Source organism: Crinia signifera, chromosome 11 (genome assembly GCF_055691185.1).
Source record: "Crinia signifera chromosome 11, ASM5569118v1, whole genome shotgun sequence".
Lineage (NCBI taxonomy): Eukaryota > Metazoa > Chordata > Amphibia > Anura > Myobatrachidae > Crinia > Crinia signifera.
Genome location: NC_139227.1, coordinates 49,976,390 through 50,002,786, shown reverse-complemented (window position 1 = coordinate 50,002,786; position 26,397 = coordinate 49,976,390). Strand labels below are relative to the sequence as shown.

Here is a 26,397-nt window from a genome sequence, read left to right as displayed (position 1 = left end):
CTGCAAGTGCCGGAATCCATTTCCAAGCACTCATCTTCATCATGAAAATGCACTTGTCCACAAGTCATAGAAAGTGGTGGATTTTCTGGCCTATGAACGCATCCAGTCATCGTTATACAGTTCAGACCAACGCCCTTCGACTTCATCTTGTTCCCACAAATAAAGTGCAAGGTGCAAGGGATTAGTATTGAGTCACCAGAAGCTGCAGCAAAGACATTCATTTCCGACAGATCCAGCCTCTTCACCAAGTGGGTTGAACAACTGGAACTTTACATAGACTCTTTTGGAGAATACTTATAATGCTCACTGTGTTCACAATAGTTCTGTGCATCCAGAAACTTATTGCTCACCCCTCGTATTTTATCTTCTCAACCAAGTGTATTTTTCTCTAAACAGACAAGACCTTTTGCTAAGCTTCAATGGCTTCTGTCACAGAGTGATAAATGTGAACTTGTTGGTTTTACTTCCGTATTATTACTTTAGCACGCTTGAACTTCTCAGAGGTGAATAAACCACCCTATACCACCAGCCTTATTAATGCTGAAGTCACTCTCATGCCTAGTTCCTTGTGGTCTAGTAGCTGCAATATTTGTTCATTCAACAAAATGGCTGCCTCCAGCAAAATGGTCATAGGTGCAGTTTTAGGTGGTTATTCACCAAACCCCGCCCGGCAAATGAACGCCCACCCACCGCCCCCTAGAAGTGCGGGTTCACCCTCACAGGCTGCAAATGGATGTTTTGCATAAACATCAATTCGCATGCCACGGGTAGCCGCCCACATCTTTCGATGGTCGCCGACCATCAAAAGATGTGGTGTGTGTGCACGCATATAAAAGTGACATTTAAGTCACTTACATATGCGTGCACGCTGGCACGGATATGAGCGGGCAGCTGATATCCTGCACCCATGTCACTGCCTTATTACCATGAGAACACCCAGCATTCTCATGGGAACGGCCATGGAATGCTGGGCGTTCCCATATGTTATTGGGGCAGCCCAGCACCCCCGCCCATCTCCGCCCCCTGCCCGCCATCATGGGTGCGTGCACCTGGCGAACAAAAAGTTTGCCGTGGATGCATGCACCCTACATCTGCACATGCGCAGAAGCGCACCATCGGTCCTCAGTGCGAATGCACAGAGGACCGAATGGATTTGAATAACCCCCTTAGTCTGTAGTCAGTATTTTCCAGCAGACATTGACATGTTGATAGATATATCCAGGGCTATTTTTCTGCAGGCTCCAGCAAGATCTGTGGCCCTTATTCTAGTTCACTCTTTCTGACAAAATATTTCTTAGATGGACAAAACCATGAGCACTGCAGGTGAGGCAGGTGTTACTTGTGCAGAGATAATTAGATTTGGGTGGGGTTTTCACCTGCCGCAGCTGCAGTGCACATGGTTTTGTCCATCTAAGAAATATTTTGTCAGAAAGAGTGAACTAGAATAAGGGCCACAGTTCCTGCTGGAGCCTGCAGAAAAATAGCCCTGGATATATCTGAAGGTATGACGTTAGAGTATACAGCCTCAGAGCTACATAGACATGGACACAGTTCATCCTGTATGTTAAGCACATACACATAGTAGGGACTAGAAATAACAGACAGTCCCACCAGGACAGCTGAGATGTTTGTGACCAGTGGTACAGTATAATGTGATGGAGAAAATTATAAAAATGTCTGATTGCTGGTTCCATCATTCTTTACATAAATCCCGAGAGGAAGGCTAAGGAGATTTTATGTATTGTCTAGCCACGAGGGGTGTCCACGAGCAGCGGCCATGCAGCAATCTTGCTAGGTAGGTTTGTTGTATCTGACTAACGTTTCTTAAGTCAAAGCTCCTGAAACATTTCAGGAGTGTTACTGAAGACAGGTTGGGCAGCAGGAATGCCACCTACTATTACATGGATGCCGTTCAGTGAAGTGGCATGCAAAGACACAGGCACTGGCCTTGGCATATGCAGAACATGGGAACACCATGAGTTTCTGGAGCACCATCTGATGCTGCCCCGGGTGCACGTCAGGTACTGACTGTAAAAACCCTGACACTCGGGGTCTCGACAGCCACCGGCTATTCTCCCTCGTGGGGGTCCATGGGATGCAGTACAGATCCTGCAGTAAAGATCCTGTACATAACCAGATCGGGACACATCACAAATATGCACCAACCATCACCTCTGGCTGCCTTTCTGGCCCAATAACATTTGCACTATTTCCAGTTTTGTCATGGTGAAATAGAGCAATTGGACCTCAAGCTTTATATTTTGTAGACTACTTAAGGCAGAATTCATATAAACCAGAGTTTCCCAAACACGGTCCTCATGTATCCCAATAATCCAGGTTTTAAGTATGTCAATGCTTGGCCACAGGTGACATGGCACCTGAATTCAGGTTTGTTAGCAAAGCAAAAAAGCACACAACTGAACAGAACCATGCAGCACTGCAGGTGGGCCAGATGTAACATGCTAATCTGGGAGGATTTTATTGTTGCTTTATTCTTACACTGCAATTTAGTTTTCAGTTTGAGCACACGCCACCCAAATATAAATCTCTCCGCACATGTTATGCCTGCCTCACCTGCAGCGCAGCATGGTTTTCCCAGTTGTGTGCTTTTTTTGCTTTGCTAACAAATCTGAATCAGTTAATATAATTTCACGATAAACCATGGATATCCTTAAAATCCGGACCTTTGGAATGGCCTTGAAGACTATATATATACACACACATTGCACACATAGGCCCTTATTGTAGTTAACACGCTCGCCTGTTCGCGCAGGGGAGCGATGGTGAGTGACTGCACATGCGCATAAACTTTTATGTGCATGTGCAGCCACTGGGTGCACGCAAACGACTTGTTCGCTATCCTGTTCACACTTAGCAGTGCAGACGGGGGGTGTGGGGCATACTTGCCTACCCTCCCGGAATGGCCGGGAGGGTCCCGCAAATCGGGTCCCCTCCCGGTCCCCCGGGAAGGGGGGCAAGTCTCCCGCATTTCCCTACAGCCCCGGCTCCCCCTCTCCCCGCGGTCTAAAAACTATGACTTTCGTGGGTCCGCGGGGAGGGGGCGGAGCTAAATGACGCAATTCGTGACATTTCGCGTCATTTTTAGCCCCTCCCCCCACCCACGGACCCGCAAATTGAGGCTTCAGGTCGTCATGGGGGCGGGGCTTGATGACATCACCCGTGCCCCGCCCCCAAAATGAAGCCTCTACCTGCCCCCTTTCACTCCTCTCCGGGGTTCTCCCGGAAAGGAGTATGCCAAAGTCGGCAAGTATGGTGTGGGGCGGTGGCAAGGGGCTGCGCCCCTGGGAACGCCCAGCGTTTCATGAGCGCCCTCATGTATTCTGATGTAAATGAGCACGTGATGCGGGCAGCTAACGTCAGCGAATGTCAACTGCCGGCCCACTTCTCGTATAGGGCAGCCGCAAATGTAGGACACCAGAGAGGAGTCTTAGGTCTGCAAGCACTTGCAAAATCATTCGATGGTCGGCAACCATTGAATAATTTTGTTCCCACATGCAAGGCCGCGAATGGATGTTTATACTAAACATCCATTTGCATGCGTGGGGGCGTTCGTGTGGGCGGCGTTAAAATGACATGCAAAGCTGCGAATGGATGCATGGAATGCGTCTTCTTGCACTAATTTACATCTGAGAAAATGTTTTTTGGAAGGTTCATGTTCCGGGTTTTCGGCAGGGTCATGAAGCAAGTTTGATATGGGATGGTGAGGTCTGTAGTCATTTGTGTACATCAGTCAGCAGCAGCACAAGCACGAGACCCTGTATGTTAGCGACTGTGGACATTTTATTAGACTGCCATTATTTAGCGAGAGCTCTTTGTGATTATCGCCTGCTCTCTGAGACATGAGACTGAATTATACACCCCGAAGTGTTCCTCCATTTATCACAGTACCTGGAGGCGCATAAGCCATCTCCATCTGTCATGGGGTCGGTACTGCACAGTGAGAAAAACACTGCAAGCTGGTAGGTGCGTCACTATGGGGGGAGGGGTGGGGGGTTGGAATTGAGTGTAAAAGTTGCCTGCTGGCGTATACATCAATATGCGTCCACACGTATCCTCATCTGTATTTTTTGGATCAGGTATATGAAGATATGCGCAGTGTATAGATCTGGTTCCGTGCATGGCTTTACTGTACTGAATTTACATTTGTACGCCCCTCAGTGTTGGATACGTGCGGCTCCAGTTTCTGGCGCATATAGACAGTGTCCCATATACCTTACGTGATGTGTGAAGTGCACTCACATCAGGTTATAAATCACCCTTTATGTATGCAATATATAGCACTTTTTTGGTTGATTTTTTTACAGACGGGGAGATACAATAGGCAAGATTTAATGAGGTGCAATATTTAGACTTTTGTGATATTATCACAAAAAACGTCCAAATTCACACGTTTTCCGAAAAGCATAAATTTTATAGGATGAGAATTGTGGGGGGGGGGGGGGGATTTGCACTTTTTGCTGTGAATTTGTACATTCTGACCTGGCAATTTTTATTCCATGGAGATGCCTACAGCCAATCAGGGCTGAGAGCATCCATATCGCTGTAACAGCGCAATTCTCCGCTGTGATTACAGCAGAGGCATCCGGCTCACCCGGCAGCCACTGCGGGGTGAGCTACTGCAGGGGACAGACGGAGACAATGCTGGAGCCTGGATTTGTGAGTATCGGCGTAAAATTAGTGTGTGTAAAATAAAGTTTTACTGTTCTCTGTGTCTGTTTTTTTCAACATTCTGTTTACAGGTGGACTACAAGTTCAAGGGGGCCCATTAATGCCCCGCATGCTGGGACTTGTGGTCCCAGCATACGGGGTAGTTCACCTGTAAAAAAAGCAATGTTTTTTAAAAAAAACTTTTACGCGTATCAGCCCAGTGCCCACGGACGTCGGGGACAGCCCCAGGGCTGACCAGCCACGGTGAGCATGATACAACCGGGGGACCTTATTTAAAAAGTGTCCCCCGGCTGTGGCATGACACCGCGGGCTGTTGGAGCCCAGTGCTGGTTCCAAAATACGGGGGCCCCCCAGTTTTTTGGAACCAGGACTGGTCCAAGAGTCCGGGGCTGACTTCAGAAATACGGCGGACCCCTGCGCTTTACGTCCCCCATATATTTGGAACCAGATCCAGCTCAATGAGCCCAGGGCTGGTTATGCTCAGGAGGGGGGACCCCATGCCGTTTAAAAAAAAAAAAAAAACGCACAATACCATTTCTCCCAAATTGCACATGTTCGTAAATTCGCACATTTTCATGACTAAAATCCGCACATTTTAATGACTAAAAATCGCACCATATCACATTTTTTGTCCTGAATTTGCATCTCATTAAATATGCTAATTCAGGGAAAAAGATGTGAGGTATGAAAGACAGGCAGATACAATGTATTACCTGAGGTATGACAGATGGGGAAATACAATGTACATACACCATAATGTACAATGTACATACCAGTATCTGGAACCTGAGGTATGACAGACAGGCAGATACAATGGGGGACATTTACCAAAATGGATTCGTAGAAAAAAGGTGTATTCGTAGGGAGAAATACACCTTTTTTTTACGAATTTGTATTTTCGGGATTTACAATCCCAAAAATACAAAAATTCGTAGTCCTAAAGATGGAACATTCGTATTTGTATTTACAAATACGAATGTCTACACCATCGATAGAATACGACAGAAATCACCATTCAAAAGAATGGTGGTTTCTGATTTACTAAGCAGCCGTACTGATAATACGGCTGCTTAGTGGTGTAAAACACCCACGCAAATACGATAGGAAAATAGAACACCATTTTCATGTCGTATTTGCGTTTTAGCCTGCACGGATCAGTCAGATCCGTGCAGGCTTCAGTGTAAAAAAATCGAAAAATTAAATAAATAAAAAAAAAAACGGCGTGGGGTCCCCCCCACAGCCGAAACCAGCACCAGGCTGACAGAGGCTGGAGCCGGTAATTAAAAATCAGGGAACCCGACAAATAGGGGTTCCCTGATTTTTAACAACCAGCCCCAGGCTCCTGCTCTGGGGCTGGTTCCCAAAATACGGGGGACAAAATGAGTAGGGGTCCCCCGTATTTTAAGAACCAGCCCCAGGCAAAACCAGCCAGCAGGCTAATGCCACAGCCGGGGGGAGACTTTTTATGCAAGTCCCCCCGGCCAAAGCATTAACCCTACCGACCAGTCAGCCTGGCCAGGGGCCCTGGGGGAGTGGGGACCCCCCCAATAAAGGGGTCCCCCCCCTCCAGGACTTACCTGACCAGGCTGAAGCCTGGTGCTGTCCTCGATGCCCCTGGGCGGTGGGCATCGAGCTGATAAATGGTGTTAAAAAATAGATAAAACTATTGTTTTTTACTGTGGCACTACAAGTGCCAGCAAGCCTCCCCAGCAAGCTGGGACTTGGAGAACCACAAGTCCCAGCCTGCTGGGCATTAAAGGGCCCGCTGGGTCTTGTAGTGCCACAGTAAAAAAAATAGTTAAATAAAACACACTGACACCCATTTTAAATAAAAGTTTAATACACACATTACATACATACTGATACCTTTCTTGATCCCGTAGGTAGCCCTGGTCCTGATGTCCTGTGTCGTCCTCCAGGTCCATGTCGACGGTCCGTGTCGTCCTCCAGGTCCATGGCGGTGTCCGGGTCCGAAGAAATCCATGTTGGAGCTGTGGAAGGAAATCCTACTCACCTGGTCCTGCGCTGAAGAAGTCTTCTCTTGATCCGACGTAATCCAGGTAATCTTCATGCTGTCGGCGCTCCCCGCTGTCTCCGCTGTCTGTGCATCGCGCTGAGGAGAGATGCTGAAAAGTTTCATATTCGGCGCCTCTCCTCAGACTGAATTCTATTGGCCGCCTAGCAGGCCAATCAGGAGCCGACTTTCTCGGCTCCTGATTGGCCTGCTAGGCGGCCAATAGAATTCAGTCTGAGGAGAGGCGCCGAATATGAAACTTTTCAGCATCTCTCCTCAGCGCGATGCACAGACAGCGGAGACAGCGGGGAGCGCCGACAGCATGAAGATTACCTGGATTACGTCGGATCAAGAGAAGACTTCTTCAGCGCAGGACCAGGTGAGTAGGATTTCCTTCCACAGCTCCAACATGGATTTCTTCGGACCCGGACACCGCCATGGACCTGGAGGACAACACGGACCGTCGACATGGACCTGGAGGACGACACAGGACATCAGGACCAGGGCTACCTACGGGATCAAGAAAGGTAAGTATCAGTATGTATGTAATGTGTGTATTAAACTTTTATTTAAAATGGGTGTCAGTGTGTTTTATTTAACTATTTTTTTTACTGTGGCACTACAAGACCCAGCGGGCCCTTTAATGCCCAGCAGGCTGGGACTTGTGGTTCTCCAAGTCCCAGCTTGCTGGGGAGGCTTGCTGGCACTTGTAGTGCCACAGTAAAAAACAATAGTTTTATCTATTTTTTTACACCATTTATCAGCTCGATGCCCACCGCCCAGGGGCATCGAGGACAGCACCAGGCTTCAGCCTGGTCAGGTAAGTCCTGGAGGGGGGGGGGACCCCTTTATTGGGGGGGGTCCCCACTCCCCCAGGGCCCCTGGCCAGGCTGACTGGTCGGTAGGGTTAATGCTTTGGCCGGGGGGACTTGCATAAAAAGTCTCCCCCCGGCTGTGGCATTAGCCTGCTGGCTGGTTTTGCCTGGGGCTGGTTCTTAAAATACGGGGGACCCCTACTCATTTTGTCCCCCGTATTTTGGGAACCAGCCCCAGAGCAGGAGCCTGGGGCTGGTTGTTAAAAATCAGGGAACCCCTATTTGTCGGGTTCCCTGATTTTTAATTACCGGCTCCAGGCTCTGTCAGCCTGGTGCTGGTTTCGGCTGTGGGGGGGACCCCACGCCGTTTTTTTTTTAATTTATTTATTTATTTAATTTTTTTTTACACCTTGCAGCCTGCACGGATCTGACTGATCCGTGCAGACTGCCTACAAATAATTCGTATTAGCAGCCGTATATACGGCTGCTAATACGAATTCCTACGACATCGGTGGGTTACAAAGCAGTCGTATATGACTGCTTTGTAACTGATCCTCCGGAACACGACTTTGCATACGACTGAAACAGTCGTATGCAGTCGTAGGGAAAATACCAATACGAAAAACTAGGTTTTTCATATTGGTAAATTTCCCCCAATGTATCTTGACCATGAGATACAACAGACTGGGAGATACAATACATCTGGTTCCTGAGATACGACAGACTGAGAGATACAATGTATCTGGAACCTGAGGTATGACAGAGGGACAGATACAATGTATCTGGAACCTGAGCTATGACAGATGGGCAGATACACTGTATCTGGAACCTGAGCTATAACAGATGGGCAGATACAATGTATTTACCTGAGGTATGACAGACGGGTAGATACAATGTATTACCTGAGTTATGACAGAAGGGGAGATACAATGTATCTGGGGGATACGGTCGTTTTATCGAATGACATTAGGTTGAATGTCATTTGGTCGACCCCACTAGGTCGAATGTGTAAAAAGGTCGACATGGGTTTATGTCGAACTTCCGACTATGTCGACTGCCATTAGGTCGACTGGGGTTAGGTCGAATTGCTCTTTTTGGGTTTTTTTTGGTGCCGACATGTGCCGACAGGCGGTGGTTCATGCCCTACCATCCACTAGGGCGTGGAGGAGGTTATTAAAGCTGTGGCGAGCGAAGCGAGCCACCGTGCCCGAAGCATTGCGAGCGATGCGAGGGTCCGATTCACTATGTCAACAGTGTCCATGTCGACACTGTTGACATTTCGGCCAAAAAAACCCCAAAAAGAGCAATTCGACCTAACCCCAGTTGACCTAATGGCAGTCGACATAGTCGGAAGTTCGACATAAACCCATGTCGACCTTTTTACACATTCGACCTAGTGGGGTCGACCTAATGACATTCGAACTAATGTCATTCGATAAAACGAACCGTATCCGTATCTGGAACCTGAAATATGACAGATGGGGAGATACAATGTATTACCTGAGGTATGACAGATGGGTAGATACAATGTATTACCTGAGGTATGATAGACGGGGAGATACAATGTATCTTGGACCAGAGGTATTACAGACGGGGAGATACAATGTATCTGGAACCAGAGGTATGACAGATGGGTAGATACAATGTATTACCTGAGGTACAGTATGACATACGGGGAGATACAATGTATTACCTGAGGTGGCTTATTGGTTTTTGCTGTTCCTTATGAATTTTTCCCCTCCCCATCTCTTAGGGTGTGACTCTGGGCTCGGCCATGCCCTGGCGAAGCACTTGGATGAACTAGGCCTTCTGGTCTTTGCTGGTGTGTTGGATGAGAGAGGACCTGGTGCCGGTGAGCTAAGAAGGACGGGATCGCCCAGGCTTTCTGTCATCCAGCTCGACGTCACAAATTCCGGAGATATAAAAACGGCTTACGATGAAGTCAAGAGTCGGATACAAGATACAGGTAGACTTTTTTATTTAATTTAAAAAAAACACCTGATTAGTCCATATACCCAAAGGTGTCGCACAGAGGGCGCGAACCGCATCTTGGTGTCACCCTTCCAGGGTGTGACACCAAAATGCCATCTTCTCCACAGTGGCATGTGCTGCAGTGTGGCTCTATCCTGTAGCGTCCGACTCCTGTTGCTATGAAGGAGCCAACGGGGTACGGTACTGCATCTCCAGGGATGCTGAGCATGCTGATAGTGACTTTCTGAGAGACCATGCCCCCTTTTCACAGCCTCTGTAACACCACTGCATGTACCTAATTCGGTAATCATGGACAAATTGCATGTTTACCGGGTCTCCTAGCTGGTGCACCGTGTACTGACTACTACATTAAGTGACACATTTCAAAAGATGCACAGGTTATCTGGAAAACATAAACTGCCGCCATCGGTAGCCCAAGGAACCTCAAACTATTTTGCTCTGGGACCCCATCAGACAATAAAAATAATTACAGGACCCCAGCAAGTTACTGCAGATGGCCATCACATCACATGTATAGTCAGCAGACAGGACATGCATGGCGCAGCAGCATTGTGGAGGCTCAAAACTATTGGAGGAGTCTAAAATAACAGACAATTCAACAGATTTTCCAGAAAAGTCATCAGCCTGATGGTCAGCAATACGGAGTCGCGACCCCATGCTGAGCAGGTCGGGACACACTTTGGGGTCAGGACCCACAGTTTGAGAACCACTGCGGTAGCCTATAGGCGGTAGCTGCAAGGGCCAATATCAGGAATGTTTGGCAGAATCACACCCACCATAGAATCCTACAGGGGATGCAGCTGCCAGCAGGAATGGGTGATCGCAGCGGGTACTGGAGATATCTGCTGTGCTCCCTCCTACATACATTCAGACATAAATTTGGCAGAAATATTTTTAGCACAACCCACAATAACTACTAACAACATGCATTACAGGCGGATACCGGCCAAGGTGCACTCAACTATACCACCACCAAGGGTATCCACTCACCTTCCATCTTGAAAACCCACCTGTTTGGGCGATGATACTGCCCACAGTTACGGTAATACTAACTACCAGTCAATGAAGGTATTACACCCAAAAGAAATGAATGCACCTGAACAGGACCCGCCGCAGAATAGCCAAAGATCAATCGCCAAACATGAAAGCTATACCAGAAAGAGGGAGAGAAGACCGGAACAAAGAAACGTTGGCCCACAGCCCAAGCGTACACCATTGGCTGACTAAGGGTGGGATGCATCCACGACTCTTCTCACTCATGACAGCGTTTCTTAACGTCATATGCATGAAGAAAATCGCAATAGACCATTCTTCCGTTAAGATCTGTTCTTTGAGATGATAGAACTTCTGGGTGTATGACCCGGTGTGCTATCTGTACATGTGTCTAGTGATGCACACACAATGAGGGGTGCTGGGAAGGATCTGATTGGATCTCTCTTGGGGTATGCAAAAAAGCCCATAGGCTTCTATTTGACAATGTCATAGACTTCTATTGGGCAATGTCAGCAGCCCCCATGTGCCATTGCTACAAGGATCTGATTGGATTTCTCTCAGGGAGGAACACAATGGACACTCACAGGCTTCTATTGGCAAACACCATCTAAAGATGGCATTGCTCACTGCACCAGTATGCCATTCTGGGGATTAGTGGATATGCAGTGAGCAGGCGAGCCTCCGACAACAGCATTTTCTCGGGTTTATCAGCATCTTACACCTTGATGCTTCTCATCCACTAAGTGAGAATGGCCATCAGATCAGCTCCAATTTTTCCGCTTGTGTATAGTACAAGCTGTCTGCTCATTCAGGGCCTTATTTTAGTTCACTCTTTCTGACAAATTCCTTCTTAGATGGACAAAACCATGTGCACTCCAGGTTCGGCAGATGTTACTTGTGCAGAGAGAGTTAGATTTGGGTGGGGTTTTACTTCAAAGTGAGATCTACTTGCAGCGTAAAAATAAAGCAGCCAGTATTTACCCTGCACAGAAACAAAATAACTCACCAAAATCTTACTCTCTCTGCACAAAATAACCCCCTTAGTTCCAGAGCACAAACCACATAATGTAGGAACCTGAATACTATAGTGTTTTAATAACCCCTTCCTCTTGTCACTAGTGGGCTTATTTAGCCAAATAACTTTTACTAAAATAAGGTGAAAATTTGTGTTTTCACATCATTTTCACATTATTTTAAAAACACCTGAATGTATTAAAGGGCTCTTGGAGCAGTTTTCATAAAATAAAAATAAACTAAGCCTAATTAAGTAAGTAGATTGCATTTCTTATTCTTGTAAGGGGAAATGCGATCTGCAAGAATTTACTGAAGGGAATTGTGAAACATTTCCAGGGAGAAACCCTGTGATAATAATGCTATCTGGAGATGGTGTTAAGCAGACCTCCCCTATTTCTCTTGCTTTTGCTCTGTTCCGTATAGCTAGTAACTAGTATCTGTGACCGGGTGCCGGATGATGGATCAACTGTCGGTACACCATCAGCAGAATCCCTACTGTAAATTGGTAGATTGACAAGGGCTATTTTCAGTCATGCTGATCCCCCAATAGATGGAGAATAGAACCTGTGGCGGGCACGGGGAAAGGTACTTTGTTGCACTTGCCCCCCCTATCGGAGTACCAACGGTCGGAATCCCGTCTGTCGGCTCGGAATACCACACCTATTTAGACCACAAGCTGACTGGTGTCACAGAGCAGGAGTCCAGGGACCATCTGACTAGAGGAGAGACTCACTGGCCACCAGGCTGGTAAGTGTAAGTGGGTACCCAGCAGTGGCTCATGTGTGATACGATCTCAGGGAAATCATTTCTCCATTGCGTACTAAATCTACAGAAACCAATTACATGTTAACTATGCTGAAAGAAGTTATTTTAGGAAAGCTACTGCTGAATACAATTTCCTGAATTGAAAAAGCCACCTGAGCGCGGCGAAACTAGTTTTCTTGAGGAGTCACTTACTGAACACTGCAGCCTAGGACCCGACTGGTACATCACTGCCGCTGTGCTTTTTGACCGACACTAACCTACGGCCTCCAAGTCACGTTCACTTATAAAGGACCTGATCCTCGCAAGAGGGTATCTTCCACTACTGTGACACTGACCACTGCAGCCGTCCGCAGACATCAGAAGCGGTGCGGCAGACGCCGACAATAGAAGCGGCACAATAGACGCCGGTAATTTACCAACTGAGGCGCAAGCCTGTTTTCGGGTCTCTAATCACGCTACCCTACAAGGACCTGATCCCCGCAAGTGGGTACCTTCATCCACTGTGATACACATCACCCCAGCCGACCGCAAACAACAGAGGCGGCACGGCAGACGCCGGCAACAGAGGTGGTACGGCAGACGCCGGTGGATTACAACTGAGGCGCAAGCCTATTTCCAGTGGGAAGGTAAAACCAGGGGATGCTGTAGTGACAACTATTCAGCCCTGTCTAACACAAGATTTGAAGTGTCACTCTTGCGTGAATAAGTGCTATTTACAACACAGGTGCCACTAACAACTATCAGGCATCCAAATAGTGAGCGGCAAGAGGTGATTAACCCGTCTCGTTCTGCACATTATTATACAGCTCTTCCTATTATAACTCTGGAGAGGTCTGAACCCGTGATGGGACTATAAATATTGGCCCCTACACCATCCAATCAGGACTTGGTAAATATTTGCTGCAGTTCAGTTTTTATATCCATTTTTTCATTTTTATTATTTTTTAAATTTTTAGAATATCTCTATACGGAATATACATTTTTATTCTGTTTGCATGCATGCATACTATTCGTCATATGTAATCTGTGTTTTGTGTATTGTTTCTATGTGTATATCGATTAAATCTTTTTAGTGTACAGAAGGCGCCCACTGGCTCTCTTTTCTTTGCTGAATACAATTGGCTGCTAAAGTTTCCAGAATATTCTGTCAGCCCAATATATTTATATCTTTGTTTCTATTAATGGAGATAAGCTGCAAAAAACTGTTCAGTTTAACAATACCCTGAGTGTTTTATATTATTATACTGGTTTATTCCTTAAAATACTCTCTATATGTTTTATAGTAAATTAATGAAGGCGATTTGTATTTTTAACTTTGGTGGGAATGTTGCCAATTATACTCAATAATTCTCCCTGGATCATATAAATGGATTACAATTGAAAGATTTCCATTGTATTCAGCAAATTTTTCAGGAGGACATTTGCAGACATTCAGTATCACAAAGGTTTCTGAAGTTGGAAAAACTTTTAAGGGTCATCTTGTGACTTTAAATTCTACATTGTGGGATTTTTATGCCAAACAGTATATGAAAGAATAATGGGGGGATTCAAAATGATTGTGCCATTCTGTAATGGTACATCGCATGGGAATCCGAATCTTCCTCAGGGGCTGGGAATCCTACATTCTGCAGGGGCTGAGTGTCCTAATTTTCCTCAGGGACTATGACTCCTAATATTCCTCAGGGGCTGGGAGTCCTAATATTTTTGCATGGGCTGGGAATCCTAATATTCTGCAGGGGCTGGGAATCCTAATATTCTGCAGGGGCTGGGAATCCTAATATTCTGCAGGGGCTGGGAATCTTAATATTCTGCAGGGGCTGGGAATCCTAATCTTCCTCATGGTCTAGGAATCCAAATCTTCCTCAGGGGCTGGGAATACTAATCTTCCTCAGGGGCTGGTAATCCTAAAGGGCTGGGAATCCCAATCTTTCTCAGGGGCTGGGAATCCCAATCTTCCTCAGGGGCTGGGACTCCTAAACTTCCTCAGGGGCTGGGACTCCTAAACTTCCTCAGGGGCTGGGACTCCTAAACTTCCTCAGGGGCTGGGACTCCAAATCTTCCTCAGGGGCTGGAACTCCTAATCTTCCTCAGGGGCTGGGAATCCTTATATTCTGCAGGGGCTGGGACTCCTAATATTCCACAGGGGCTGGGAACAGAAGTGTGTGGGAGGATTTGGCTTTGGGAATAGAACAGAGTGATGGAACCCTAAGATTTGATGTTACTAATGGGCCAGCTGGGAGTCCCTGTGTCCAAACAATGCCTAGATCTTTGAGATACCTGCCCCAGGACTAACACAAGTCTCTCTTCGCCTATTCCCACTCTAGGTCTCTGGGGTATTGTACACAATGCTGGGGTTCTTGGCTACATGGCAGATGGAGAACTGCTTCCCATGGATGTGTACAAGCAATGTATGGAGGTCAACTTTATCGGTGCCGTTCAAGTCACTAAGATGTTTATGCCCTTACTGCGGAGATCCAAGGGAAGACTTGTTACCATATCCAGCATGGCGGGTGAGGTTCTGAAGCCTGGAAAGCACACAGTGCAAGCCCATATTTAATGAATAGGCTTAGCAGGCAGCTGCCCAGGGCCCCCACAATTCTAGGGGCCTCCAAGCAGGCACACAATCAGAATGTTCAGGCAGCATCCTCTACTTGCCTTCCAGCCTGCGGCTAGACAGTGAATGACTGTCAGCATGCTGATTGGTGGATGGCTGGAGCTATTCACCAATCAGAGTGCAGCATTCTCTACCTGCCTTCCAGCTTGCAGCTAGTCAGTGAATGGCTGTCAGCATGCTGATTGGTGGATGGCTGGAGCTATTCACCAGTTAAAGAGCAGTATCCTCTACCTGCCTTCCAGCCTGCAGATAGACAGTGAATGGCTGAAAAGCTGCGCTGTAGGGCTGCGTACAAAAATCTGCAAGTCCGATGCAAGATCGGGCCTCGAAGTGGACTAGTTGATGTGCCATGTCCCCCTTCATACCGTATGATGTGTAGAGTGCATGTGGGTGCTACACTGAGACTAATTCCTGGTTGCAAATTACAATGGCGCACAGAGTCCAGAGAGATTGACAGCGCACACGGCATGATGCACAGAGCACCTGCAGTTCCTATAATCACAGAGTTAGTTATGTACAAAAACATCAGCGGACGCATCAATCAAATCCCTAAATGCAAGTCTTAAGATCCTGGTTATTAATTAGTGAGCTCATTAGCTTGTCAGAACTTGCTTGTCACAGCTAAATAATTGGCTCTTTTTAATTGTTTTGATTATTTGAGTAGTTTGTTACATGATTGTAATTGTGTAAGTATTATCCTGGGTTTAATATGGAGACGGCACATGCAGCCCTGGGCAGATGCAATTATTGCTTTGTCTGTGTCTGCATTAGTAAAGTTTTTGGGTGACCATTCCTGTCTGCCATGGTCGTCCCGTCCTTCATTACAGTGTCCGTATGTCTAATAGAGGATCTCCTCGCTGTAATGTTCTGCCTATCTGACCACTAAGGGCAGGGCAGACTCTCTCATTGGGGTACAGGGAAAATCCACAGTTCACCTCGGGGCTGGATTAAGCCTTTGGGAGGCCAGGGTCACTTTATACAGGGGGGCCCCCTTGCACTTATCATTACTGGCCGCAAACTGCATGGGAGAATATTACACTGTCAAAACACAGAGTAAAGGCAGTATAAACTTGGTCAATGGGTAACTGCAAGGGGGGGGATATATTAATATTTTATATACACAATATATATATATATATATATATATATATATATATATATATATACACATACATAGATACCACATGAAAACCCTGTGCCCCTCTGTACCTTACTCTGTAGGACTGTAGGAGACCTCACAGGTTCAGCGCTGCCTCTGATTTAAAACCCTCCCATGACGTGGCTGCTGTCCTCCATGGGCCTGAGAAGCATGTGATGAGCTCCACCAATCAGAGCTCAGCACAAACCTCTCAGCCTCTGCCCTTTTGTGCAAAGTGTCATGGGACTTAGTCAACTCCCAGTAATGCACTGCACACTTGTGCAGCCAGTGTGCCTTGGCTCCCGATGCTCAGCACCATTAATCATTGTCACATTGGCAGATAGGTGAAGCTGCAGCACTACCCCACTCCCATGCACAAAACCTTTAGCTAAAACAAAAACAAATAAAAAATATATACTTTTAAAATACATGCTGACAACAGGGGGCCCCTAGCTAGGGGGCGGGGTGGGTGGGGGGGTACTGACTCCCTGTGCCCCCCCCCCCCCCTTAATCCAGCCCTGGTGGGCCTCACTGCCTGGGTATCAGGAGTGTGCATATATCGTGTAAACTCCACTGCAATGGTACGCCACCGGCGTTGCCCAGGATTTGCCACTTAATGTTGACCATCAGTTGTTCTACTCAATGAGAGGTACAGGAGAGGACTCTCAGCCCATGGTCATACGATGATTGGGTACCGAGGGGTTAAAATACAAAGTAAGACTATAAGGCGACAAATTCCTTTCATAGCTGGGAATTAACACGTCCATGGGAGCCCCAGCCTTACACAGGACAGATACCAAACCACCCACCACTGTGCACTAGACAATGTGCTTGTACAGGAGTAGTAAGCACATCTCAGTAATGTAGAAGTAATAGAGTGCATGCGAGTCCGCGCTTGTTATCAGATGAAAGGCTCCTCATACATAATGAGCTGTACATGTGCTTGTGTTTTCCGTCTGCATGTACAGCTGAAACTGTGAAAGAACTGGATTCGAGGTCACTGTGACCGCCAATAAACTATTCATTTCCATTGGGATTAACTTTTCTGTGCAAAATAAGAAAGAGTTTAAAGTATTTAGCCCAGCGGAATCCAGCAAATATGACAAAGGCAAGCGCTGGCTGGAAATAATGGTGTACTGCAATTATAGGCATCATGTGATTTACACCGTTACTAGTGTTATTACCATATCATTGCTGTAATATCACCGTGTTACCAGGAACAGTAAGGACCTCAAGACAGTGATCTGCATAGGACACTACACCCCCAACATGTCCTGACCACCAGGCCATAATACATCTATTACACCCTATACAGACATAGGTCACTACACCCCAACATGTCCTGACCACCAGGCCATAATACATCTATTGCACCCTATACAGACATAGGACACTACACCCCCAACATGTCCTGACCACCAGGCCATAATACATCTATTACACCCTATACAGACATAGGTCACTACACCCCAACATGTCCTGACCACCAGGCCATAATACATCTATTACACCCTATACAGACATAGGACACTACACCCCAACATGTCCTGACCTCCAGGCCATAATACATCTATTACACCCTATACAGACATAGGACACTACACCCCAACATGTCCTGACCACCAGGCCATAATACATCTATTACACTCTATACAGACATAGGACACTACACCCCAACATGTCCTGACCTCCAGGCCATAATACATCTATTACACCCTATACAGACATAGGACACTACACCCCAACATGTCCTGACCGCCGGCCATAATACATCTATTACACCCTATACAGACATAGGACACTACACCCCAACATGTCCTGACCGCCGGCCATAATACATCTATTACACCCTATACAGACGCAGGACACTACACCCCAACATGTCCTGACCGCCGGCCATAATACATCTATTACACCCTATACAGACATAGGACACTACACCCCAACATGTCCTATCCACTGGCCATAATACATCTATTACACCCTATACAGACATAGGACACTACACCCCAACATGTCCTATCCACTGGCCATAATACATCTATTACACCCTATACAGACATAGGACACTACACCCCAAAATGTCCTGACCGCTGGCCACAATACATCTATTACACCCTATACAGACATAGGACACTACACCCCAACATGTCCTGACCACCAGGCCATAATACATCTATTACACCCTATACAGACATAGGTCACTACACCCCAACATGTCCTGACCTCCAGGCCATAATACATCTATTACACCCTATACAGACATAGGACACTACACCCCAACATGTCCTGACCACCAGGCCATAATACATCTATTACACCCTATACAGACATAGGACACTACACCCCCAACATGTCCTGACCACCAGGCCATAATACATCTATTACACCCTATACAGACATAGGACACTACACCCTAACATGTCCTGACCTCCAGGCCATAATACATCTATTACACCCTATACAGTCATAGGACACTACACCCCCAACATGTCCTATCCACTGGCCATAATACATCTATTACACCCTATACAGACATAGAACACTACACCCCAAAATGTCCTGACCGCTGGCCACAATACATCTATTACGCCCTATACAGACATAGGACACTACACCCCAACATAGGACACTACACCCCCAACATGTCTTATCCACTGGCCATAATACATCTATTGCACCCTATACAGACATAGGACACTACACCCCAACATGTCCTGACCACTGAACATAATACATCTATTGCACCCCATACAGACATAGGACACTACACCCCAACATGTCCTGACCACTGGCCATAATACATCTATTGCACCCCATACAGACTTAGGACACTACACCCGAACATGTCCTGACCACTGGCCATAATACATCTATTACACCCTAAACAGACATAGGACACGACACCCCAACATAGGATACTACACCCCCAACATGTCCTATCCACTGCCCATAATACATCTATTGCACCCCATACAGACATAGGACACTACACCCCAACATAGGACACTACACCCCAAGATAGGACACTACACCCCCAACATGTCCTAACCACTGGCCACAATACACCCATTACACCCTATACAGAAATAGGACACAACACCCCAACATGTCCTGACCACTGGCCATAATACATATATTGCACCCCATACAGACATAGGACACTACACCCCAACATAGGACACTACACCCCCAACATGTCCTAACCACTGGCCACATTACATCCATTACACCCTATACAGAAATAGGACACTACACCCCAACATGTCCTGACCACTGGCCATAATACATATATTGCACCCCATACAGACATAGGACACTACACTCCAACATAGGACACTACACCCCCAACATGTCCTAAACACTGGCCACAATACATCCATTACACCCTATATAGGTGTGTAAGGATAAATCTGTATGTGAGGTCAAGGTGCCTCCACAAACACATTGTAGAGAGACAAAGTATCAACCAATCAACCTATTCCTGTCATTTTCTAAACCCATCCTCTAACATAATTGGTTGGTTTATCGTCATCTACTCTATCTCTCTCCAGACTTAGTACATAGACCCCCATTATGTTATCTGTAGGCACTTATATGTTTTTGTGCTTGTTAAGTTTTTGTTTCTCCTCCAGGACTTTGTCCAATTCCAGGATTTGCTGCTTATGCTGCCTCCAAAGCAGCGCTTTCTATGTTTACTGCAGTGGTGCGCCAAGATCTCCTCAAGTGGGGCGTGAAAGTAGCTGCCATCCACCCAAGTGGTTTCAAAACAAGTAGGTTCCAAAATATTGTATTATAGCGACAGGCTGGTTATAGCCCAGGATGGAAAGGATTGTGGTAGCCTAAATTGTGCATGAATGGTGGAGCAGCATTCGGTGTAGGATGCCACCACAATGGGGCCGGAAGGTGATGAGGCCAGGTTACACTCCCAGGCCCTTGCACTCATTTCAGGCACACACTGACTGCATGCTCTCCTTATAACATAGAGATGGGCCAGAGGGTTGGAGCGCCATCATCGGGCCCTTAGCTAAATATCACAGTGGGAGACTGCAAACCAGAGATGTCTAGGGGGGGATTACAGGGGGTCAGGGATTGAGAACAAACTACAATAGGAGATTGGAGGCAGCCAGCCTGGAACCTCTTGGAAAATTAAAGATTTCAAATTCAATTATATTGATCAAAATGTGATGAACCATCAATGAACATAACTAAGAGTACCAGGAGAACATATAACGGTATATAATGGTAAATGTATCACGTGGACATATAAGGAGCCAGATGCACTAAGCTTTAAAAATGATAAAATGGAGAGTGATAAACAACCAGCCAATCAGCTCCTACCTGCCATCTCACAGACTGTGTTTGAAAATAGTGAGGCAGGAGCTGATTGGCTGGCTATTTATCACTCTCCATTTTATCACTTTTGAAGCTTAGTGCATCTGGCCCAAGGACTGATGCCAGATGAGCAGTGCGCAAAACCTGAAATTTGGTTTTAAAATCCAATTTTCGATTAACGGGAAGTTGGTTTGGAACCTTAAAAATTTGGGTGGATTAAGAATTCTGGGGAACTGAACTGCACATCTCTAGTGTTGAGGCTCAAGTATTACATGGGCTTTTTTTTTTTTTTTTATAGAAACTAGGCACCTACAGTATGCAGCTGAAACCAAAACATATACTTGTTGAGGGGTGTGTTATGGAATGTCGACATTCAGAATATTGTCTGAACCTGAATGCCCACATGGGAATTCTTAAATACTTACATGGTTAAAATGTCAACATCTAACATGATGACACTAGATGGTTAGTCAAAAATGGCAAAAACTATCATCTTAAAAAAAAAGTACTGTCCACATTCTAGTGTCTATGGGGGGTGCTAGCCTGGAGGGTCCCATATTCTGGTGTCTATGGGGGGTGCTAGCCTGGAGGGTCCCAAGTTCTGATCTTGAACCTTAGTGTTAAGGACCCACTGGATAAGATCACCTGGTCATGGTTGGTGGGCCATTATTTTATTACACAACGCTAAACATTCCCAATCCATTTATCTCAGAGGCCTGATACAGTGTATCTCCTTTTTCTGTAGATATTTTTGGATCTCGAGAACACTGGTCAAGTCAAGACCAGAAGATCCTGGATAATATAATGCCTGGCGTCAAAGAAGACTACGGGGAGGAATACTTGGCAAGCCTGAAAGACCTACACCATCAGATGTCTACGTTCTCCTCTTCCGACTTTTCCCCGGTGCTGGAGGATGTTTGTCATGCTCTTCTGGCTCGCGGCCCCTACTCCTCATATACGCCGGGCAGGTGTGCGTATCTTATCCCTTGTTTGTTCCGCTACTTCCCTCTTTGGTGCTATGATAAATTTGCAAAGCAAACTTTCCACATCCACAGGAATATCCTCCCGAGATCTCTAGGGACATCGCAGAGTACTAACAAAGGAGACTAGAGCTTCCGCGGGAGGACGGTGGAAACTTTGAATGGAACAAAATAAAATGGGGTACATCTACATGGGTAATGGGAGTGACACTATGGGAGCTGTACGACACCAATGACATTCTGCCTTAATTTTTTTCAATACAGTTTTAAACACAAAACATATGATTGGTTGTCACAGGCCACACCCCTCCTTTACCTAATATGTAGCATCCAATCAGATATTTGCTTATATTGCTTTGTCTAATGACTACATTCAATCATTTTTTGTTTCCATGCTGGTAAGTGGCCAGCTGTGTATTTAGTGCTTTGTATTGCGCGTTTCGCCATTATTGAGCACTAGAGACCGGTAAATAATCCCTCGTTCTCTTCTGGCCTCCAGCTTGTGTGGTTGCGATAATAAGCACCATCTGAGAGCCTCTAATTTCTGTTTGGAATAGAATAATTAGAACAATAAGAACATTCATCATAATAGCAACACCATAATGCAGTCTGCACTCTCTATGAAATACGGCTCAGTAAAAACGGCATAGCATAGTATCGTTGTGGGTGTCAGACCGGTATCAGCTTCATAGGTCTACAGTGTCTAGGTTACCAGTGAATAGGTCAACACCAGAAAGTCGACATGCAAAAGTCAATCTTGACAGTCACAAAAAGGCCACATACAAAAAGTTAAAGTTCACGATGACAAAGTTAGACAAGCAAGAGGTTTTTTATTCAAATTAAATTTTTATCAAATTTTTGTTAAAGTCAACCTTTAGCATGTCAACATTTTGTCAATATTAACCTTTTTTGCATGTTGACATGTTGGTGTTGAACTTTTGGCTGCCTACCGGGGAACCATAGATTGACCCAGAAATGATCAGAACCCGAGAGTCTGGGATGTCTAACATGTTGGATTTTGCAATGGGGGAATGGGTTCGGGGAATCGTGGGACCTCTCAGTTCATACATGGCCCTTTTAGTTGTGGCAGGTTAAAGAGCGTTATTCCGATTAGCTGAGTAACTAAAATAGAAGCATAAAAGAAAATATACACATATTACCTTTATTATGAGTCTTGGACGTATATCCAGACTCCATTTAATAAAGAACAGTATTCCGTACTATTATAAGTGCAATTTTACAGCCAAAAATCTGGGGGTTGATTTCAGGTGGAAATAATTGTGCAAATATAACTAAATACAAGAATCATTTATTAAAATATATATATATATATATATCATGTTTTTATCTGTATAATGCAAAATCTAGTTGTGATGTCTTCTTGGAGATGGTGCCAGGAGAGGGTGAAGCATAATGACTCTCTCTTGGGTAGAGAAGAATAAAACACAAAATGATGGCACTATGGAAATCTACACAGGGCCAGATTAACAATGGGGCGGGTGGGACTACAGCCCCAGTCCACTAGATAGCATAAAGGCCCATCACCATGACAGCAGGATAATACCCAGCTGGCCAGGCGGTTGCCTATACATCATGTGTTTAAATTGCCTTTTTATTTTCTCACAAAATAATGTAATTTTTCTGTTTTTATGTCATTAAGGGCACTTTGGTGCTGATACTACATGCACGCCCACAATGCACTGGCCACACCCACACTGGCCATGCCCACATGGAGATGGTCACACCCACGCAGAACTGGTCACAGCACCTCCCTTCTCACAAAAGATCCAGGATCATTGTCAGCCCAGGGCCCATGTGGCCCTTTATCCTCCTTACCATCCTGGGAATATTTTCCCCTGTGCTATAATGGAATCCCTCAGCCTATAAAGAATGTTTGTTACCTAAAGATAACTATGGTGTATTAAGCTCGTGCACCAGAGGAGGTGCGGGGGCGGGAAACAATACAGGGAGCATGGCTGTATGGTGATGTCACAGCATTGGAATTCCATGGCGCATGTGCGATTTTGACGTGACAAACATGCACGAGCACCCGAACCGCAGCCAGGATGAGCGCGGCAACATCTGTATGCTGTGCCTCTTCTCCTTCCTTAATGCAAAATGACAGGAGCACAACTACATATGTGCCCTCACTTATTGGTTGCCCATGTGCGGCATGGTGCCACTGCCTAATGCAACTAAATTAATCCGTTATGTCGGGGACTATTCCCAGAATGCTCTAGGAGGCTACAGAGCCTGCAGTGTGCATGTCTGGAGTGTCTATAGGGCGATCCTGGTCATGGCCGCCACTAGAAATGTTGGGGCCCAGGACTGACCTCCAGTCCGGGCCCCCAGCGGCACAGTGGCATGCCCTCCAGCCTGTGTATTGTGCATGCCTGGCTGGGGGGCCGCTGGGTCTGGGAGGATTTGTAGGGAAGGGGGGGTTGGCCCCGTGCCACTGTAGGCAGCTGCCCGGGCCCCTCCAGAGGCGGCCCTGATCCTGGTGGCCAGTGCCGTTCGAACCATTCGATGGGACCCTGCACTCCGTGCGTCCCCAGGGCTCGCACTTCCCTGGTAGCGCCCCTAGTCTCAGCCATCCTGTATTTACACATCAGACTAATGACGACCACTGTTCTCCAGAGTAAACTTTGCAGTAAACAGAAGCACGATCACAAGAACATTACTAATCTACATCATCAGCAATAACCGTGTCTTCATTTCTACGCGGCACTTGTTATATTCACAACGCTGTGATCTTTATCCTCCTGGGAAACTTGCAAAGAGCTGTAATTTTGCAAATTATTAGTAAAAACAAATAAAATAATTAATTTTCCATGCTCCGACTCTATACAATGTATTTAATTGGATAACTATATACAGTAATAGGATTTAATAGGCAGTTCTGCTATTATCACAGCTTGGGTTTATCACTCTAGAATTAGGACATTTTATTATTCGGTCATTATAATATTGACATATGGATAATTATAAAGCGCAAATTATTATTTTATTGCTACGAAAATGCATGCACATTTCTGTGTAGCCTCATGAACAATTTTAGATAGGACTACAAATAATATGTTTTTCTTGTGATTGGGATCTGTGGGACGGTGATTGGGACGCGCTAGCGAAAGATGAAGATTAAAGCGTATTGTATACAGATGCGTCCAGGTATATCTAGCCTGCTTTTGCATTAAACAGCCCTTCTAGTAGGGCCATGTTATGGTGCAGCTCAGTAGCGGTGGGGATCTTTCTTTTTGCAACTTTTTCAATTAAAATTGATTATCGTGAACAGGACACACAAGCCTCAAAATGATATGCAGCTTGTCTATATTCAGCGTGACTCTCTGTATCTGCATACAAAGTGCTACAGTACAGTGTTTTACAGCTGCAGTCACACAGAACATAGGCATGCTGCGTATCATTTTAATCAGCGGAAGCATCGTATTAGAGGCATTTTAATGGAGAAAATCCCATTCGAAAGATGCCTTGCAGCGCCAGCAGCATCTTCCAGGGGAACTAGAATCCCTCCCCTTAGGGTTTAACCTCACTAGCCACAGCTTAACCCTCTCCATGAAAGACAGCATTACATGTTACACGCTGCTATAGGAAATGCTGTTTTTTTATTGGGAACTGTTGTTGACCAAAATGGAGGACACGTTGACCAATTATAACTGTCACTTTGGAGCTGTGCATACCATGGATTCTGCTCCCATTGTCAGGGTTTTACACTGTCCATATAATGGTCAAAGCACTAGAGTCATCTGTAATATGTAGGATCAGGAATTACTACAAGGAAAACATTTGGGCCTGTATTGGGAATATAGAGAGAGGGCCTATATAAGAAACAATAAGGCTTTGCTATAATGTTCAATGATGCTGCTTTCATGTGGACCTTATGAAATTACTTATTTGCTAACTCTCTGCTTCTGTTACATCTGCCCCCCTGCAGTGCAGCATGGTATTGCCCAGTTGCTTGCCTTTTTGCATCTTACAGACTTGACTCAGGCCCTATGGGGAGAGCAGCCCCAGTGCTAAGGGCCAAAGTTCACTATATGGTTGAAGGTTTCTTCTTTAACCCCTTCCCGACAATTGACGTACATTTACGTCATGGTCGGGAAGTACTTCCCGACACATGGCGTAAATGTACGTCATGGCATTTAACTGTCACCGCGTCTATAGACGCGGTGACAGTTTCAACATGTCTGCTGTCCCTGACAGCAGACATGTCCGTGCATGCCCAGGGGGGGCTGCGATGCCGCCCCCCCGTCGGCGATCGCTGTGATTGGCTGTTCAGTGTGAACAGCCAATTACAGCGTTTTCTGTGTCACCGGCGAATAACGTTCGCCGGTGACACGCGATCGGAGGTGATTGGTGCTGTAAAGTACAGCACCAATCACCGCGGGGTGTAAGGGTGACACTGGTGTCACCCCACCTCACCCCGCCCGCCCCCAAAGGCCGTGATTGGTCCGTCGGACCGACGGACCAATCACAGCCATGGAGGGGGGTTTAAACTAACGGTGACTGCACTGCAGACGCCATTCCGGTCTGGAATTGCGTGCAGTGCGGTCACCGTGCCTAGCTGCCGCGATATACTGACCAGAACCTTGCAAAATACTTACCTGATCCTTGCAAATATCTTGCCTGCTTCATCACTGCTTGTAGTGTGCTGGATGCTTCCTGGATCCTGTTACTTGTGACTTCCTGTGTTGTGAACTTGTGCTGCTGCAGTGTAATAGTGTTAGTTAGATAGAGAGAGATAGAGAGAGATAGTGTCAGAGAGTGCTATATTTTGTGCTGCTGCAGTGTGATATAGTTATAGAGATAGAGAGAGATAGAGAGAGATAGAGAGATATAGAGAGAGATAGAGAGAGAGAGATAGAGAGGCCTAGTGACAGAGAGTGCTATATTTTGTGCTGCTGCAGTGTGATAGTTATAGATAGAGAGATAGAGAGAGATAGAGAGAGAGAGATAGAGATAGTGACAGATTGTGCTATATATTTTTTATATAACTGACTGCTGCCCCCCCTTTTGTGCTGATCAGTATAAAT

General features: G+C 46.0%; 1 protein-coding gene across 1 annotated transcript in view; it reads left to right on the top strand.

The window, feature by feature from the left end:
* HSD17B2 (hydroxysteroid 17-beta dehydrogenase 2) overlaps window positions 1–24,183 on the top strand; it is a 35,089-nt gene extending 10,906 nt beyond the window's left edge. The window contains exons 2-5 of the mRNA XM_083165707.1: window positions 9,272–9,484; window positions 14,607–14,792; window positions 19,670–19,807; window positions 21,115–24,183. Of these exons, the coding sequence (XP_083021833.1) occupies window positions 9,272–9,484; window positions 14,607–14,792; window positions 19,670–19,807; window positions 21,115–21,479 (902 nt within the window). The 3' untranslated portion in view covers window positions 21,480–24,183. The remainder of the gene's footprint in view (window positions 1–9,271; window positions 9,485–14,606; window positions 14,793–19,669; window positions 19,808–21,114) is intronic.
* The last annotated feature ends 2,214 nt before the right edge of the window (window positions 24,184–26,397 follow it).